Source organism: Lynx rufus, unplaced genomic scaffold (assembly GCF_022079265.1).
Source record: "Lynx rufus isolate CCGP_SWC_20201006 ecotype Redwood Valley unplaced genomic scaffold, mLynRuf1.p SCAF_15, whole genome shotgun sequence".
Lineage (NCBI taxonomy): Eukaryota > Metazoa > Chordata > Mammalia > Carnivora > Felidae > Lynx > Lynx rufus.
Window position 1 is genome coordinate 39113474 of NW_025814829.1, and position 19894 is coordinate 39133367.

Genomic DNA, 19894 nt, shown 5'->3' on the forward strand with positions numbered 1-19894 from the left:
GGCTTCCGCCTCTTCTGAGGAGGCTGCTGTCGGTGCAAAATGGCTCCCCAACCTTTGGTCAGTGTTCTGGCCCCAGAGGGACATGTTCCACAGACTGCCACCCTTCAGCAATGACCCTCGCTATGTGGGTGGCTGTGCACGTTGACCTGGGGGCACAGGGACACCATGTAGCTATAGCCAGACCCCTGTGGTCAACCCTATCACAGCCCAAGACTCCCATTCCCCCTACATCACTCTGTTCTAACCCGGAAAACAGAAAGAGTCCACGTATTAGGCTAAGTTCTGCAGGATTTAGACCCTGACCCCGGCTTCATCTTCTTCACTCTTTTCATTGCCATCAGTTCAGGCTTTGAGCTCAGATAGTCTGCACACTGATCTAAATCTAACTTACCTGAAGATCTCTGGGGTTTTGGGTCTGGGTGGAGGTTCAGCTGCCTGTGGAACATTCAGGAGAAATGAAGAAAGGAAGGATAGTAAGGGAAGGAGTGGGGGCGAGAACAGACCGTTAATGGTAATTTGAGCCTTCTTCCACACCAGAAAATCAAAGAATGCATTTCTAGCTGGCTCAGAACACTGTCTAGGGAACGGGCACAGTGTACTTTGACTAAACACTGGAAAATCACCCCTCCCCCCAGCCCCTGGGTACAGTTTCACTAGCACAGCAATTTCTCTTGAGCCAGTCCTGGTTTCTGGAGAATTTTAGCTGTCCCAGAGCAACATGGCGTCACGAGGGGTGCTTTTGACCTTGAGCTCGGTCCCTTTCCTAGGAAAGTTTCCAAAAGTTCTGTTCTATAATTAATGTCTGCTATATCACGTGACACTTGTGGGTATTTAAAATCAACTCAGAACCCACTGACCAGGCAGGAATCTCCTTTCAACGTGTTCCCTGTTCTACACTGAATACCATGGAGCCCACCGATCTGGCTTCTTCCTCCTTGTGGTGTCTCTGCTGCTCTGACGCCCAGGGGGCCTCCACAGGGGCTTTCTTTGTGAAGGAACAAATTTCGTTGTGAAGGAACAAATCAAAGGATCCTGAATCTCTCTAGCCTCCTTTGCTCATCTCACCCTCCAGAGCCCCAGCGTTGGTCACATCCTGGGCTAGCGGCCGTCATTCTGATCCCGGTAGGCTGTCAGTGCTGCCGTCTGAGTGACCAGGTGTGTGAAGCCTGGAGTGTGGCTGTCACACTCAGAAACCCTTCCCTGTGCTAGTGCTGCCCAGCAGGCTCTAGTGCAACAGCTCAGGTGTTCCTCAGCCTGTCTTCCCTTCTTCGCTTCACAAGGATGGAAATGCCTTCACATTTCTAGACTCCTTACGTCATCCAGTCCGCTCAGAGCCATCTCTCTGAACCCAGATTGGTCAGAAAAACGGCTCCTTCCCGGCACCCATCACATTCCTGAGGGAATCCCCTGCACATAGGCAGATGCATGGAGCGGGACCAGCCCACAGCCTCAGACCCCAGGCCCCACGGAGTCTCCTACTAGGCCCTGCGTCTGAGAAGAGGCATCGTCAAAAAGCCTTCTATAGCCTGCCTTTCAATTTCCTGAGAGAATAGTCCAGGCTTCAGGAGAGACTGTCAACAGAGGCTCTCGTAGAACACAGAGAAGTGAAGACTGGGACTGGGGGGAAGCAGGAGGGGTGGTTTCTGGGAACTTGAGGTTAAGCCTAAAACTGCCTCATTCTCCTCACAGTCACGGAACCCGTGACCGAGAATGGCCAGGCAGACACCGTCAGCAGCAATGAAAGGTCAGTTGAAGGAGCCCTTAACATGAGGCAGTTCAGCACAAATACTCTCCCCAGCTGGATGTTTCCAGAGAGTCCTGGAGACCCGGATCCAGGGAGAAGGACAGGGCTGCCTCACCTGTGGCTGCAGAGGGGCAAACCCCGAGAAACTGTCTTGATCCACCACAGATGCCACCACCTGCAATCGAGGGAGGAAGGTGTAAGGGCCCTGCCAGCACTGTCTCCCCATGCCTCATGGTTTTCCCCGAGATCCCTCCTTTCTCGCACCCTGGATCCATTCTCACCGGAGCCTGGTCCCAGAGTGGATAATGGCCAAGGGTTGGATTGTTGACCCTCTGAGTGAGAAGTTCCAGAAACTGAAGTAACTAGCGCCTTCCCAGCCCTGCTAACCCAACAGGCTCTCACTCTAGCTCTCTTTTTTTTTAATCGAGGTGAAATTCACATAATATAAAATTGACCATTTATTTTATTATTTATTTATTTATCATTTTGTTAATGTTGATTTATTTTTGACAGAGAGACAGAGAGAGAGAGAGAGAGAGAGAGAGACAGAGCACAAGCAAGGCGGGGGAGGGGGCAGAGAGAGATACAGACAGACAGACAGACAGACAGAATCTGAAGCAGGCTCCAGGCTCTGAGCTGTCAGCACAGAGCCCAATGCGGGGCTTGAACTCGTGAACTGTGAGATCATGACCTGAGCCAAAGTCGGACACTCAACTAACTGAGCCACCTGGGTGCCCCTAAAATGAACCATCTTAAAGTGGACAATGCAGTAGCATTTAGGACACTCACAATCCTATACAGCCACCACCTCTACCTAGTTCCCATTTTCCTCACCCCCCAAAAAATGCCACACCCACAAAGTGGTTAGTGCACGTCCTTCTCTAGCTAGCACCTGGCAATCACCAAATTGCTTTCTATTTGTGTATGTTTGTCCATTCTAGATGGTTCATATACAGGTAATTATGCAACATGTGGCTTTTGTGTCTGGCTTCTTTCACATAGCGTGATGTTTTCACGTTTCACCCATGCTATGAGTTATATCTGTACTTCATTCCTTTCTATGGCTATTCCATTATATGTCTATATCACATGTTGCCTATGCATTCATCCACCGATGGGCTGAGGGGTGGTTCCACTGACCCAGGCGCCCCTGAGCTCTGCTGCTCTGCCAGAACCAGCTACCCAGTCGGGCAGCGTTAGCCCTACAGATAAGTCAAAGCCAAGTACAGGTCTGGAAGGCGACTGCTGGCTCACTCGGGCTCATTTCTGAGAGGATTTAAGACCTGGATTTAAAGGAGCCCAGTTTACAAAGGAGCATAACCATAGAGCTGTAGAAGTGGAGATATCAAGAGCACCAAGCCAAGAGGATGCCATGCTGGTCCGTTTTACTAACATGTTCCCTCCACATCGACTGAGGGCCTCATAGCTGTGTTTTCTTTCCACTGGCTCAGCCCCCAAGCCGCACACACTGTGATTCAGCCTGTGGCTCCCACCCAGGGTCAGGCTGGAAGGGCAGGATGAGAGGAACTTGCAGACAAGAAGCTAGAAGCGTTTGCCCGCCTTTCTGCAAGACCTCCACACCGGAAGCAGTCTCTAGCTGCCTGCTGGCCACGGAGAGCACCAGGGGGGTGCCCTCGTCCCAGGAGTCTGTCCCACCCTGGTCCGTGCATGGCCCATCCCATAGAAGACCCAGGGGAAGCTGAGTGAGCCTACTTACTGTCGCCTTGCCGAGGTAATCCTTCTTGACCAGCTGAGCCACTTGCCTCTCGTTTGGTCGAAACAGCCTGCCCACAGGGATCACCACAGGCTCATACAGCTTCTGTTTCTAGAACACAGCATGGTATTTCCTTATCTGGGAAACGGGGATAATGATGCTTGTCCTGCCTCCCTCACTGAACAGACGCAAAGATTCACTGAGATAACCTCACAAAAGTATTTTTTTTTTTAATGTGTTAAGACTGAACTTGTTATTATTTCAGAGTATCTAAGGTAGGAACAGTTGGTTTCTATATTGCCTTACCCCGAGAGGCTGTGTGGACATCTGGCTGTGTTATCTGCTCAGCACGCTTTTTCCCTAGGGGGCTGCCCCTCTCCCACTCTCTGTGGCTCGGGTGGGGCTGTCACTGAGCACAGGGGACGCCACAACCACAAGGTGGCCCAGGGCCCAAGAAAGGCCCATGACAGGCCTCCCTTGGGACTGGTGGCTGCTGACCTGGACAGGCATAGAAAGACTGACTCGAGCCCCCTTCTCCTTGATGTTTTTTAAAAATCTGATTTAAGACTTGTTTTATCCCAATGTGCTCTGACAAACCATGGATCATTTTCACTATTTGTTCACAGAATCAATGTGTTTTTTTGAGGGCCATCATGTGCCTGGCTGTGAGGACTCAGAGGTGAGCACAGCCTCTGGCCTCCTGTGCTCGGGTCCAGCCTCCAGTCCCCAGTCCCCCTGGTGCCACCCCAGAGCCCCCACGCCCCCAGAGGGTGGCTGGAGGCAGGGCTCTGCCATCCCCAGCTTCAAGCCTCAGCTTCTCAGCGCTCACTGCCAGGTTCAAGATCCTACATGGAATTGTACCCCAAGATCAGTGTAACCCAGAGCTCAGAGAAGGTAAAAGCGCCACTTCTATGGTTCCTCAATCCACGTGTCCACTGAAACAAATACAAGTCCAGTGAAAATCCTCTTGCCATCCCGCATCATCCATATACTTACCCAAACACATTCCATGGCTTTGTCAATTTTAGAATGTCTCGGCTCAGACTTCATGCTCATGGCCAAAGCTAAATGTTCCTCAGCCTTTTTCCACTCCTCCTTCTTGGCATACATGAAAGCAACATTATATAACACCTAGAAAAGCACAGACCATAACACAAAACTTGAGGCTGCTCCAAATCTAGGCACCAGGGAAGAGCTTGCCTGTAGCTTCTGGAATGTTGCCTGGAGGCATGCCTCCCTTTCTCAGCTTTCCTGGGAATATCTAAAGTATAACGCGATCAATCTTGTTACCAAGTCATGCCCGGTCCAAGGACGGTATTAAGAAAACATCACTTAATGCATAAATCCAACATCATGTGCATTGTTCTTTCAACAATCAAATAGGTCAGGAGGGAACAAAAACTATGGTGTTGCTTTAGTAGCGAGAAGAGCGATGTGCTCAAGGCCCTTTGAAGAGTGGGGAATAAAATCCATGCCTGTGGCCTCCCAGTCCAGCTCCTCCTGCCTCTGAGCCTCGGCTAAAAGGCTGAACAGGTGCAGGGTGGGGAGAGAGAAGGTTCCAGGTGCATCATCCTGCACCGGCACCAGCAGAACCCTGCCTGAAACAGAACAAGACTGTGGTATAGTCATCGGGGCAGGAGGAAACTCCATGGACAAAAGTGCAGTAGAGCTGGAAAGAGACTCAGCACAAACCCCAGGCAGCGCTTTACTGGGGACAAGCGGGAACAACACATTCACCAATAATCATGATTTCCCAGGTCTTGAGTTGGGTGGTAAGTTCAAGAGTGTTTGTTTTATTATTATGCCTTCAACTTACGCACACGATCAAATCTTTTTTGGATGCATCAGCAAGATAACACAACCACTTGACGAATGAAGGGAAAAGACCCTCAAGCAAAGTTGGAAAAGCAACAGGGAGCGGAAGAAGATCAAGATGGCAACTAATAAAGCGGGTTAACTTTCCTTCATTTTCAGGGAGGTGCAGCAAGGTCTTACGGTACCCGACACCAGGTGTGGAGAATGAGCTGAGCAGGCAGGAGCTTTGTTAGGATGTCAGTTATAAGAGTCACAGCCTGATGCCCCGGGTGGGGTGGAGGTGGTTTGCCAGAGCCTCAGAGCAGAGGTACGGTTGGTCAACTGAGGCCCAGTAGAGAGGCGTTGGCTGGCCTTCTCTAACATGTAGAGGCAGTGAGGTGCAGGGGTTAAGGGCACAGGTACCCCAGGGCTGTTTCTGGTATGTGGCCTCAGCTTCACTGTAAATTGGTGACAGTGACTGTGGCTGCTTCCAGACTGTTGTAAGAAATAAATGAATAATTCATAGAAAGCGCTGCTGCAATTGCTTGGCGCATGGTGGGTATTCGACAAACATTTACTCCTACTATGACTACTGTTTGCTGTGCTATGTTGGGGCTTGATGGAAGGCTGAGCAAAGGAGGGCTTTCATCCCCCCAAGTCCTGCCTGCCTTCTCAGGGAAAGTAACAATGCCTGCATGCTTTAGGGGAAGACCACAGGGCTGAGTTTTGCAGACTGATGCCATCCGGGGATTCTTTGTGTTTATAATCAGAGGCTAAAACTAGGAAGGACTTTGTGCTCCTGGAAATCGGTGCTGCCTGTTGGAGGCAGTGTCACTGTCATTCTCCTTGCCATCATCATCATCATCATCACTGATGCCACCTACTGACCACCCATTGTGGGCCTTTTTGTCTACATTATCTCTAAGCCACACAAACCACCATATGAGCTGTGGCCTCACTTCTGTGCGTCTATAGTTTTTCCACTGTAATTCTCTTGTCCCCACCTCACCACCTCAGATTACACATGACCATGAGCTCCCCGGTGCTAACACCTTGTCTTGTGGACCACTGGACCTCTATGCCCAACACTAGCAGGCACTAGAAATGTGTACAAAAATACATGGGTTTATTAATGAATGTGGATGAGGTAAGTACTCAGTCCTTCTTTACAGATGATAAGGAGCCTGAGGCTCAGAAATGACATATAACTTAACCTAAAATTGTACAATGAGTAAGTGTTGGGCTGGGATTTGATCCCTATCTACCTGATTCCAAAGTCTTTGCTTTTAATGGTAGCCAGCTTCCAAGATGGCCCCCAGTGATTCTCACTTCTTGGCCCTCACCCTCTTGTTTCCTCCCACAACCAATGTAGCTGACGTGTATAGCCAATAGGATATTATGGAACGAGGGGGTGTGGCATTTGAAGCTATGTTATAAAAGACATTGACCCTCCATATTAATTTCTCTCGGATCACTTCTTTCTCTGGGGGAAGCTAACTGCCATGTTCTGACAAGACTCAGACAGTGTGATGGAGAGTTTCATGAGCAAAGACCTGAGGCCTCCTACCGACAAGTAACACTAACTTGCTAGACACATAAATCAGCTTAGAAGGTAGACCCTTGGGCCCCAGTCAAGCTTTCAGATGATGGCAGTGTTGGCCAACATCTTGACTGCAACCTCTTGAGAGCCTCTGAGCCAGAACCATCCAGCTACACCACTCTTGGATTCCTAACCCCAGAAATTGAGAGATAATAAATGGTATTGTTTCAAGCCACTGCATTTCAGAGCAATTTGGTATTCATCAATGGATAACCAATGTACTTCCTCTCTGTAACAGTCTGCCACCCACATCCCCAATTTGGTGCAGGGCCTCATCCAGATAAAAAGAACGGTTTATCAAGGCAAGTACAGACGGGTGGCAGGATTGTGTTTCCATGGAGTTAGTGGCTGGTGCGGGGTGATGGGACCAGGAGTAAGCCCAGAAGCAAAGATTTAGATTCCCTTCCCAGGCTATTTCTCAGCCTCCATGAACTGTTGCCTTCATGCACGCTCGATTGGCCCAGCCCAGTGCTGGCCATGTGCTCAGGAAGAAAGGAGAACTCAAGTCTGCTTAAAAATTCCTATTTGGCTCTCTGCGACCTTCTTCTTAAGACCTTTTCCCACAACAGGTTTTTGTCACTCCATGACTGGAAAAACCTGAGACTCTTCAAAAAGAATGGTGTGATTTTGCAGAAGCCAGGATTCTACCCTGGTGGGAAGAGAAGGGGTGGCCTTATAGGTAAGAAAATGACAGGACGGTCCCCTGTGGCATAAATAAGGGCCTTAGACCCTGAAAACTCCAGCTTCACCTGCAAAGAAGCCCCCACAGCCAGTATTTCCTGCCCCTTGGTCATTTCAGCTCCAATTACAGGGGAACATTCCTCCCATAGAATTCTGCTTTGATGCCAATGTTTTATGATCCCTTTTTCTAGAGCCACTTGGTCTTCCAACCGTTTAATCTGTACAAGTGGTTCTCCCTGGGCAGGGGTTTGGGGGGGGTGGTGATTAGAAATGTCTAGAGATATTTTAGGTTGTCCTGTGGCCGGGAGGGGTGGGGCTACTGGGATCTGATGGCTAGAGGCTAGTGTACTGCTAAACCAACCCCAGTGCCCAGGACAGTCCCCTACAACAAAGCAGTACCTGCCCCAAGGCATCAGTAGTGGCCTGGTTCAGAAACCTGACTCTAGAAGCTGGCTGAATGCGAACCAGTTCTCTGAAATTTCCAAAGCCTCGTTTTCCGAGACTATGAGAAGCTGTTAGCCTGCTGCAGGGCAGGATGGGGGCACATGTCCCCAGGGGCCTGGGCAGCTGTGGCCTCTATTATTAGCCCCGAGCAACCCTGAGAACGCTTGGCTTCTCCTAAGAGACTAAAGCAAGGGGATTTTTTTTTATCAGCAATTCTTCTAAATAAAGATCTGATAAGTGCAGGGATTTTAGGTTTTAAAGCTGGTGCTGTGTATTTGGAGTTTAGGAGGGGGGTGGGGAGGGTTGGTTGGAGAAAGCACATGAGGCTGTGAAGTCAGAGCCAGTGATGTTTCTCCCTTCTGGTAACACAGAAAATAAGTTCTCCTTCTATGGAAACCTTCCCTCAATTTGTGCTTTGAGCTGTTCTTTGAACTAGGGAGGACAGATCTGTGCCAAATTATCCTCACTCTTTCTCTGGGTATCGACCAAGTACATGAGGCCTGAACCATTAATAGCAAAGAGCGTGGTCTGTAACTTGGGAACAGAGCGAGGTTACGGCAGGTCCTGCGTGGATAGCAAACCCATGATTTTGGATTTGTTAGTATAATGCTAAGCAAATAGCTTGTCAACCTGAATTATGAAAATTATTATGAATGCTTTCACAGGCCAGCACACTCGGGTCCAGCCTCCCTTCAGAGAGCCCAGCAGGCTCATTTCTGCACGGTCCTTTGAGCCTCGTTAAGAAAATGCATGCTTCAATAACCAGAGACTCCAGGATGAGCCTGAAGGTATCAATCCGAGGCTTTTCTTTCTTTCTTCTTCTACTTGTTTTTTTTTTTTAATGTTTATTTTGTCTTTGAGAGAGAGACCAGAGTGTGAGTGGGGAGGGGCAGAGAGAGAGGGAGACACACAATCCGAAGCAGGCTCCGGGCTCTGAGCTGTCAGCACAGAGCCCGACTCAGGGGCTCAAACCTGCAAACCATGAGATCATGACCTGAGCTGAAGTCAGACACTTAACCCACTGAGCACCCTAGATGCCCCAATCCGGGTCTTTTCTTAAGGGGAAATCGGAGTCCCGAGGCACAGGAGGCTTTTCCAAGCCCCCAGGGGTTTCAGCAGATCGCTGTGGATCAGAACTGTCTGCTGTCCCTCAGCCACCGTGCACTGCTGCCCAGGCTGGGCCCTTCCTCCTTACCTCACAGGCAAACAGCTTGAACTGCAGCCCCAGAATCTTGTAGTCTATCAGCTGATTCCCTCGAAGCTGAGTCAAGGCCTCTTTAAGGTCTTTGATAGCTGAATCATATCTGCAGGACAGAGAGAGAGGAAACACAGTCCAGGGCACAGAGGAGCAAATGTGGGACAGGATGGGTGTCTGCCTCCTCCCTTTCCTGACCCATCTCACTGGGACAAAAAGGCTTGCTGGTCCCTTTTGGCTTGCTCTAGTTCTTTGCCAAGCCCAAGCCCCAGTATCTCCTAGTGCTCAGTGTGAGTGGCGCCCCGTGGCGTGTGCATGCCAGCACCCCTGTCCCCTCCCCCAATCCACAGTCTCAGGAAGCCACAGGGATTTTCTTCTCTGTTAACTGCATTCAACTCCCACCTTTCTGACAAGCAGCTTGTCACTTCCCAGCTGAGCCCTCACCCTCGCAGCCCCTGAGTCTCCGGAGCTGATTTGGAGCACTGCTCCCTCCCGCTCCCCACCGTCAGGCCAGGCACATCTCCCGGGGACCCCCTTCCACGGCCCAGGACATCATCCTCCTTCCCGGAACTTTCTCCTTCAGCTTCTTTGGAGTCCAACTTAGCTCTTGGTTTTGCGGCCTTCTTAGTCTCCCCCGGCCGCTGCCCTCCCCACACACTTTGGAAAACAGAAGAAAGAAACCACCAATTAAGCCAGATGGTTTTTCTAATGCTGCTCCTGGCACTGCCCTTTGGCTTTGTTGCATTGGCTCCGTGCTCACTGGCTCAAGGTGTACGGGCTGCTGTCGCTGGATTTGCGACAGAGAACGGGGCTGACCACATCAACAGTGCCTTCCTCAATGTGAGCAGGACCCAGACCAGGTCTCCTTGGCCTGCCCCTGACCTCCGCAGAGGCCCCAGTGAGAGGCAGCCCTTGCTGGGCGGCAGGGGGTGGGAGGCACGAAAATCAAGCCGTCCCCACCTCCCTAGCGCCCTGGCCCGGCAGGAACAAATTTCCCTGGCTGGTTGTGGGCAACAGAAACAACAGTGCTGAGGCCACTGTCTGACCTGGAGCTGCCGTAAGCAGCTGCCCTTGGAGGCAAGCCTGGAATCAGGTCACAGTCTGGTCGTGTGGTGTAGGGCAGGCACCCCAGGACAGGGGCCACGAGCGCAGGACCAGGCCCATCAGTTCTGCTATTAACCGGGAGACCTTGGCAAAGTACTTCCCTGGTCTCAGGTTCTGCACCAATAATACGAGCACAGGGGCACCTGGGTGGCTCAGTCTGTTAAGCCTCTGACTTCAGCTCAGGTCAAGATCTCACGGTTTATGGGTTTGAGCCCCACATCAGGCTCCATACTCAGAACCTGCTTGGCATTTTCTGTCTCCCCCTCTCTCTCTGCCCCTCCCCCTCTTGTGCTTTCTCTCTCTCTCAAAATGAATGAATGAACTTAAAAAATTTTTAAATACTTAAAAATAACATGAGTGTATTATGTATAGGAGCATATTGTATTCGAGGAGCATATAATAGGAGGAAGTTCCCAGGATGTGGTCCAAGATCTAATTTCTGGAGTCAAAACCACTTGGACCTGAGTCCTAGCTCTGCCGCTTATGATCTGGTGATGGAGAGAAAGTTGTTGAATTTGTCTGAGTCTGTTTGCTCCTCTTCACAGAGAATAATTGTAGCATGTGCCTCCCAGGGTTGTTGTGGGAACGAAGTGAGATGTGCTCAGGATCATGCTTGGCACACACAGCAGGTTTACTGCTATTATTATTAATTATTTTAGCTCTAAAATTCTGGCAATTAAATTCATACACCCATCCATTATTATGTGCTGAACACGGTACGGCGAATGAGGTATTATCCGGAGGTAAAACCCCACGGCTGTAGCAGCTGGAACCGTGACCTCAGCGGGCTTCAGGGCTGACCGGGAGGACGGGCTGGCCTGACAGGCCTAAGCTGCGTGAGCCCCAGGTGGCTGGGGCAGAAGCTAGACATTCTGTCACCCTTGCTTTGAAGTAACTCCCACAGCGGCAGTGTCTATAGGAGTAATGGAAGAAAGGCTGCATCTGAGCCAGGAGAATGGCTTTCTCTCTCACGTCCTTGCTGTGTTCACACAGATGATGGTAAAACCCGTTAAAAGCGCACAGCCACTCCTTCAGAAGCAGGAAGCACGCCAGGTCAGGTCGTTTCTATGTTCTTGGAGACGTTGCGGAGAAGGGGGAGGGAACGGGCATCCCTGTTTCTTCTTTCTAAGCTGGGAGACTGGGTGACTGGCTCGGATTCACGGAGCCCAGAAGAAGGGCAGGCGGAAACGCAGGTGTCCTGGTCCTTGGGCACAGGCACTTTCCACCGTGCCAGGCGCCTGTGTGTGAGGTAGCGGAAGGGCCCCAGAAGGCATGCTTGGAGCGCTGCCAGCGTTCACCTGCACCTGTGCCTTCCTCCCTGGCCAGCTGGCCACGCAGGTGGGTTTCAGCTGTGACGTAACACTGCCTGTGTCTACCTGGTAGTGAACGAGCTCCACACGACCCTCAGAATTCTCCCGTCCAGTCCGACAGATTCTAAAGATCCGGGTCCCGGTGGGAGGGAAAGAGAGAAAGAGCTGACAGATTACTCAAAGTGCTCACTTTGTGCTAAAAATGTCTGGTTTCAAAGCATCGCCCTAACTGCCTGCTGCACCCACAGTGTCCCCTAGGAGGCCAAGGTGCTGGCAGCTTCCTGCGGGTTCTGCTGGGCCAGGCGGGAAGGCTTTCTCCACACCCACCCAGAGAGGGCTGCCCTTGACCCAGAGCCCCCACCCCCCCCCCCCCCCCAGGGAGGGCTCACCAGCACAGCAGCAACCTCGAGTGGCTTTTCACCAGCTCTGAGCCCGAGAGGGTTTACAATCCTCATTTTTGCAGTACTCCCTGTACAGGTTTCTCAGGGACCACTGACGTTCCTGATTGTTCCCACACCACCAGTGCCCAGGCAGCCCAGGATCCTGCAGCTCCGGCACTTGTATCCAGAATGCTGGAGAATTCTAGCAAGCTGAAGTCAAAATGTGAGACACCTCGATGCAGGGGGAGGCTCTGTTGTGCTGCGTCTGTGGGCCAGCTCCGTCTAAAGTGTTCGCCGGTTCCTATCACAGCCCTAAGATTCATAAGGCTCAGGGTCCGAACTGCAACTTAGAGCTCCTTCCCCTTCCAAAGGAGAAGGCTGGGTCGGACAAGGTCCTGGTCAGCACTGAGGCACCGCCTGCCTTCTCGGACACACACTCAAACTTCGTTCTCTGCAATTTCATAATGATGGGAGAGCCATGCAACAACAGGTAAAAGTGGGGGAAACGGAGAGAAAGAAGCACGCATAACACTGTCACCCTACACAAGTCCCATTGTAATCTAGAAGAATTCCTAACCTACTCATTAAGAAGTCATTTTCCTGGACCCCATGGCACTCATTTCATTTTTTTTTTAATATATGAAATTTATTGTCAAATTGGTTTCCGTACAACACCCAGTGCTCACCCCAACAGGTGCCCTCCTCAATACCCATCACCCACCCTCCCCTTCCTCCCACCCCCCATCAACCCTCAGTTTGTTCTCAGTTTTTAAGAGTCTCTTATGTTTTGGCTCTCTCCCCCTCTAACCTCTTCTTTTGTTTTTCCTTCCCCTCCCCCATGGGTTTCTGTTAAGTTTCTCAGGATCCACATAGGAGTGAAAACATATGGTATCTTTCTCTGTATGGCTTATTTCACTTAGCATAACACTCTCCAGTTCCATCCATGTTGCTACAAAGGGCCGTATTTCATTCTTTCTCATTGCCACATAGTAGTACTCCATTGTGTATATAAACCACAATTGCTTGGGGTGCCTGGGTGGCTCAGTCGGTTAAGCCGCCGACTTCAGCCCAGGTCATGATCTCACGGTCTGTGAGTTCGAGCCCCGCATCGGGCTCTGTGCTGACAGCTCAGAGCCTGGAGCCTATTTCAGATTCTGTGTATCCCTCTCTCTGACCCTCCCCCATTCATACTCTGTCTCTCTCTGTCTCAAAAATAAACGTTAAAAAAAATTAAAAAAAATTTTTTAAAAATAAAAAAAAATAAACCACAATTTCTTTATCCATTCATCAGTTGATGGACATTTAGGCTCTTTCCACAATTTGGCTATTGTTGAGAGTGCTGCTATAAACATTGGGGTACAAGTGCCCCTATGCATCAGTACTCCTGTATCCCTTGGGTAAATTCCTAGCAGTGCTACTGCTGGGTCATAGGGTAGGTCTATTTTTAATTTTTTGAGAAACCTCCACACTGTTTTCCAGAGCAGCTGCACCAGTTTGCATTCCCGCCAACAGTGCAAGAGGGTTCCCGTTTCTCCACATCCTCTCCAGCATCTATAGTCTCCTGATTTGTTCATTTTGGCCACTCTGACTGGCGTGAGGTGATATGTGAGTGTGGTTTTGATTTGTATTTCCCTGATGAGGAGCGACGTTGAGCATCTTTTCCATCTGCCATGGCACTCATTTCAAAATAATCTCTTCTAGCACTTTCCCCTTTCTGCCTTGTGTTATAGGTATTAGTGTTTGTGACCTCTTTCTCCCTTTTAATTTTTAAGTTCCTTAAAGCAGAGGGTATATTTTGCTTGCTTTTAATTAATTCCATAAACATTTATTAACTACTATATTAGACACAGGAATACAAGTGTGAATAACTAAAGATTTCTCTTGAGAAACTCAAAGAGTAGTGAAGGAGATAAATATATAAGCCAATATCTGTCACCGATGTTATTTTCTTCTTCTTTTTTAAAAAAAATTATTTATTTTCAGAGAGAGAGAGGGAGAGTGAGCAGGGGAGGGGCAGACAGAGGGAGAGAGAGAGAATCCCAAGCAGGCTCTGCACTCTCAGCACAGAGGCCAACGTGGGGCTCGAACCCACAAACCTCAGGATCGTGACATGAGCCAAAACCAAGAGTCAGTACCCCCACAGATGTTATTTTAAAAGACACAGAAGAGGGGCACCTGGGTGGCTCAGTAGTTTAAGCATCCAGCTCTTGGTTTCAGCTCAGGTCATGATCTTACAGTTTGTGGGTCTGAGCTCTGCATCAGGCTCTATGTTGACAGTGGGGAGCCTGCCTGGGATTCTCTCTCCCACCCTACTCTCTCTCTCTCTGTCCCTCCCCCATGTGCTCTCTCTCTCTCTCTCTCAAAAAATAAATAAACTTTAAAAAAGGTAAAAAAAAAAAAAACAAAAGAAAAGAAAGAAAGAAAAAAAAGAAAAAGGCACAGAAGAGAGTGGTTACTGCCGTAGTGGTCGAGCAGACTCGGAAGAATGCTTGCAGGGTGAGTGAGTGGGTGGGCAGCTGCGGGACCACACGGAAGCAGGCCAAGGAACTTTATCCTTTAGTACTAGAATCCACTGGAAGTTCTTTTTTAAATTATTGATAGAAAGCGAGCACGTGTGCACACAGGCGAGGGGCAGAGGGAGAGAGAAAGAATCTTAAGCAGACCATGCTCTGCGTGGAACCTGACACAGCACTTGATCTCATGACCCTGACCCTGGGATCATGACGTGAGCCCAAACCAAGAGTCGTAGACACTCAACTAACTGAGCCACCTAGTTGCCCCCCGCTGGAAGTTCTTAAGCAGATCACATTTATTTTTTAAAGATCACTCTGGAATAAGTAAGACAAAACTAAGGGATGAGAAACCAGTTTGGAAGTGATTGCAACAGTCCTGGTGAAAATGAGGGTCTAAACCTGATGGAGAAAAATGGGTGGGTTTAAGAGACATTTGAGAGGTCAACTTGACAAGGTTTGGGAAAAGAGACATGCTGGGTTGATCCCAGGTAGAGATTTAGCAGCTGGCTGGCTACAGGTGGAGGTCAATGCTGTGGGAAAGGGTGAGATTCCTAACGGTTCATGTACGGATTTTTAGGGGACACAGAACCCCCTGAAATTTTATGTAGAAGTATGTATGTGCTTGTACGTGCTTTTCTGGAAAGATAGCCCATAAATTTTGCCATTTAGCAACCATTGCTATTGTGATAAGAAGGGAAAGTGTCAAGGGCAGAGCCTTGGGAGGTGGGGACACTAATGCCTATGGATCGAGCAGAAGAGATAGCTCAGAAGTCCAGAATAGTGGCTTATTTATATTATTTCCTCAGTAGTTAGTCGCTGAATTGATGATAAAGTTTGGTAGATTTTTTTTTTCTCTCAGACTTAACTATTATCAATCATAGACTAATTGAATCCTAGGTCTCATTCCTATATCTTTCTAAGATCTCTGCTTCACTCAAAATCCAAGCCTTTCTGGGACTTCTGGGCATTTTTGCGTAGAAATTTCTTCTGGGAGCCTTCCCTCATTGCCAGTTGTCTCCCCTCATTATAGGCTGTTAGAGCTAATTAAAGGATGGCCTTAGAGTTCGTCTTTTGAGATTTCAGACTAACTGGAGGATTTGTGCTCAAGCCTCCCTGCTCATTCCATCCATCTGGGGAACATAGGGATGAGGGAGTGGGGGGGGACAAGGAGAATAAGGAGAGAAAATAAGAAGGGAGACAGGCAGGACGCCACCAAAAGGTAAATTCTTGTATATATCTTCCTTCAATCCCAGGCTTTCTCTCCCTAGATAGCCTCTGTGTCTGTGGTTTTTCTTCTGGGAAGACTTCACTCCAGCCCTTCCTCATTCAGGTAATTGTATCTACATCTTGGAAGTCCTCTGAGCCTCTAATGGTTGCCCCTAGCAACAGCTGAGCACAGCAGCTTTCTAGGCTCTGTTTCTGATAGATCCTACGATCCAAGCCTTTCAAGATTGCCCAGGATGAGAGCCCAGCCCTTCCCCAATACCTGGATGTTCTCTGCTATTTCCCCTTTGCCCTGCCTCACCTGCTGAGGATCCTCTCTCTCTCTCTCTCTCTCTCTCTCACACACACACACACACACACACACACACACACACACCCACACCACACCACCCACACCATGACCTCACCATTTTCACTGTTTGAAAGTTCTTCCTTAGGCTGAGCCAAACTCTCCTTCCCTAGAACTTGTGCCCATTAATAGAACAATGTCTACAAAGGGAGGTTTGCCATCCCCTAAGACATTTTAAATTGATGCTTAGGATATTTTTCCTTTGCTATTTGTATGTCTGTTTGGGGGGTATTGGGAGGTGAGGAGTGGGAATTGAGATTAGCTTTCATTTTGCATTTATGTAGTGTTTTACTAATGATTTTGTGTTGACTGTAAACAGGAGAAATACAGATAGGCTGATAGAAGACAATAGAAATCCCTAAAATGTCACCAACCCAGAAAGAACTACTGCCAATGTTTTGGACTATGGCCTTCCAGACCATTCTGTGAAACAGAAATGGAATTGTGTTATACATATTGAACTCTGTGTTTTAAAATTTAACGTCTACTGTGAACTTTTCCCCATATTAATATATAAGCTACTTATTTATCTGTATTAGTATATCCTTATACATATGTTAATAGTTTGCATTGTCATTTTGGGGGCCAAACTGTATTTCATTGAATGGATTAAACCAGGCTTTTGTAAACACATTCTGTGGAAATGCAGGAGGGCCTTGATGTGGTCTCATGATAATCCTCATTGTGTGATAACTCAATACCTCCTCCTAGTAGTAGACCATCACGGGTGTTCCCTTGATGGCCAAAATATTTGCCACCAGCACTGCCCAAGCTATGACCCATCAGGGATGCTGGTGCGGCATCACACCCGCTGAATGGAAGGCCTACGTTACGTAGGCTCGTTGTGCGCTAAGACACAGCAGATTTATAACTGGGAGGCAGGCTTCTGTTCCCTCCCTCTTTCCCTGGGGAGGGCTTCTGCCTCATGCTGACTTTTGCATAACTGCCAGAGAAGTTCCAGTCACACTTCCCAACGGAAGCTGGAAAGATACTTCACAAACACCAAGCCCAGCAGCACCAAGACCCTGCCTGGGCTTCTCTGCAAACTTCCCCAGCTTGTGCAACACAAACCACTTACTTCTCTATCTGGTAATAGAGCATCCCTCTTTGGAAGTAGGCCACTGCCAAGTGCTTGTCTCGGTTAATGCTTCTGGTGAAGGCCTGTGGAGAGAGAAAGGATCTGTAGGTGGCCAAGGACTCAGGCGGTGAGGAATGTGAGATGAGCCCAAAGGGAGAGGCAAGAAGGGTCATGAGAATGGTCCGGAGCTTGAAGGTGACAAGAGGTCAGATACCTCTGTAAAATGGAGATGTTAGGGGCGCCTGGGTGGCTCAGTCGGTTAAGCCTCCCACTTCGGGTCAGGTCGTGATCTTGCGGTCGTGAGTTTGAGCCCCGTGTCAGGCTCTGTGCTGACAGCTCAGAGCCTGGAGCCTGCTTCGGATTCTGTGTCTCCCTCTCTCCCTCTGCCCCTCCCCGGCTCATGCTCTATCAATCTCTGTCTCTCAAAAATAAAATTAAAAAACGTCAAAAAAATTTTTTTAAAGGAGATGTTAGTATCTGAATTTCAAGATTACTGACTGAATTTCAAGATTACTGACAATTAGATACGAAAACAATTAAAATGCTTTTATATAAAGTATTATACTTATTTAGTAAATAAAAATTATGAAATCAAAAGAATAACAAGAATGCATGTAAAATGCCAGTATTAAGGACGGAAGCAGGAAACCAAGTAAAGGCACGGAGAATGAGGGGCCCAGAAGCTGAAGAACTGGAGGACGCATCTATGCAGCGAGAGGAAGGCCTGGCAGTGAGCCAGTAGGGAGGTGACCGGCGACCCCTGCACAGCCTCACCAAGGAGCCCCTCCGCCGAGGCGGGAGCAAACAGCCCCCACTGGCATAGCTGTGCCCAGACTGGCTGCTGTGCTCAGCCAGCCTCTCCCCCGACAATGTGCTCTTTTGTCTCCAGCAGCCCCCGGAATCTGGGGTGCTGTTCACTCAGCCTCTGAGAGGAGGTGGGGACTGAGGTCCTCCCCTGGCCAGATGTGAGGTCCTCGCCTCTGCTCCCATCTGCCCCCCTTAGGCCTGACATGAACTTGTCAGGCTGTGTGGGTATTCCAAGTGTCTTCACGCCTCTCCCTTTGCCCACTGGCTGGTCACAGTCACGGCCAGGATGGCTGTGGGAGGAGCTCTGGCTCTAAGGGTGCTGGGGAGTCTGTCCATACGCCCTTGCCAAGACTGGCCATAAACGGGGAAAACGGCATTTACACGGTGGCGTGAAGTGACACAGAATTGAATAGTTGCTGCCTCACCTAATCCTCATCTTTGTCCCTCTCAGGAAACTGAGAGTCAGGAGTCTACGTGACTTGCCAGAGACCAAGGTCTAGAGAGAGGCAGAGCCGGCGATCGAACCTGGATCTTCTGCTTCCAAATTCCAGACCCTCTCCAGCTTACCCTGACGAACCCAAAGAGTGATCACTGAGAATGCTCAACCCTACACTAGGGAATATGAAAGAGAAAAAAACATTTGAAAAAGATGCCAGGACACCCACAAGCATGCCCTCGGCAGACATCATTCATCAATCACAGTATGATTTCCTTCTGGCAGCCTCAGAAGCCCCCCAAAAAGTGGAAAGTTAATGAAAATTGTCACTTGAGAGGAAATCTATGTTTCTTAAGTCCCTCCTCTTGACCGCAAGGCTGGCAAAGCTCAGGCGCACGAAGGGGCTTTCTAACCGGGTGTGAAGCAGTGAGGTGGAGATCTTGTGGCCAGCAGGAGTTCAGAGAAGGAAACAAAACCAGGGGAGCCTTCATAAAGGTGTTAAAGAATGACTCCAGAGCGATTTGAATTTAATAGACGGACAAGAAAGGAGAGCAAAACCCACAGCGAGTGGTCCCCAGCCCAGAGCCCAATAGAACCACCTGGGGAGCTTTTAAAAACTAACGCTGCGCAGGCCCCTCCCCAGGCCAATTCAATCAAGATCCCCGGGGGTGGGGCCTGTGCAGCTCTTGCTCTTTCAAAGCTCCCGAGAGGTTTCTAAAGCTCTAAAGCGCAGCCGGGATTGAGAACCACTAATTACAGGGCACAGAGGAGGCCCCGGCGAGAGGGGAGAGGGGCCTCCACTCACCTTCTCTGCCTCGGGCATGTTTTCCAGGATTGTGTGTATGCAGCCGATGTTGAAGCAAATCCTGGAGTGGGGGTCCTGGACTGCAGTGAAGGCGTCCAGGGCTCCCTTCCAATCCTTCTTGTCAGCTGCCAGCACCCCTTCATTCCAGAGGCTGATGGCCTCAGCCAGGGACATGGTCAGGCGCAGGCCAGGGGGCTTGGGGGGGCTGCCAGGGGACAGGGAGAGGGCAAGCTGGTGTTTCCCTCAGCGGGTCCGCTCCCAGACCCTCGCTTCCCTGTTGCGGTGCTCAGAATGTGCTCCCTGAAGACAACCTCTCAGTGTTGCAAAGGTTCAGGAAATGTCCCCACCTTTTGGCAACTGACGCACAATCCTAACGTGAGAGAAAAGGAAAGAGAGAGGGAGGGCAAGTGGGGGCGGAGTGTGGAGGAGAGGAAGTACATCAGATACTGCCTGCCATGGGTCACTTCCCCAAAATGCTTCTGCTCTGTCTCCCAGCTGGCTTCTCTCTTCCACCCCTTGCTTCGGGGCAGCTTCTGGTCAGGTCTCTGTCCCCAGGCTCAGGGCAACCTCGACAGGTGGATGCACCTGCTTGGGCCTCCATTTCCATATTGTTGTTAAATGAGGGTGTTGGGGGTGCCTGGATGGCTCAGTCTTTTAAGTCTTTGATTTCAGCTCAGGTCATAATCTCACAGTTCACGGGTTAAAGCCCCTTGTCG

The 19894-nt window shown here is 49.6% G+C and overlaps 1 protein-coding gene and 1 long non-coding RNA gene across 2 annotated transcripts in view; both read right to left on the reverse strand.

The window, feature by feature from the left end:
* The window catches only part of NCF2 (neutrophil cytosolic factor 2), a 32544-nt gene extending 13036 nt beyond the window's left edge, over positions 1 to 19508 (reverse strand). Inside the window, exons 1-7 of the mRNA XM_047076887.1 lie at positions 19179 to 19508; positions 17131 to 17213; positions 9173 to 9281; positions 4455 to 4589; positions 3462 to 3569; positions 1860 to 1919; positions 392 to 435 (exon numbers count right to left, since the gene is read on the reverse strand). Of these exons, the coding sequence (XP_046932843.1) occupies positions 392 to 435; positions 1860 to 1919; positions 3462 to 3569; positions 4455 to 4589; positions 9173 to 9281; positions 17131 to 17213; positions 19179 to 19352 (713 nt within the window). The 5' untranslated portion in view covers positions 19353 to 19508. The remainder of the gene's footprint in view (positions 1 to 391; positions 436 to 1859; positions 1920 to 3461; positions 3570 to 4454; positions 4590 to 9172; positions 9282 to 17130; positions 17214 to 19178) is intronic.
* LOC124510151 (uncharacterized) lies at positions 10608 to 12651 on the reverse strand. The gene is made up of 2 exons (XR_006961630.1): positions 11976 to 12651; positions 10608 to 11710 (listed from the first exon to the last, which is right to left on the reverse strand). It is a non-coding gene; the product is annotated as an uncharacterized LOC124510151 (long non-coding RNA).
* Positions 19509 to 19894: the final 386 nt, after the last annotated feature.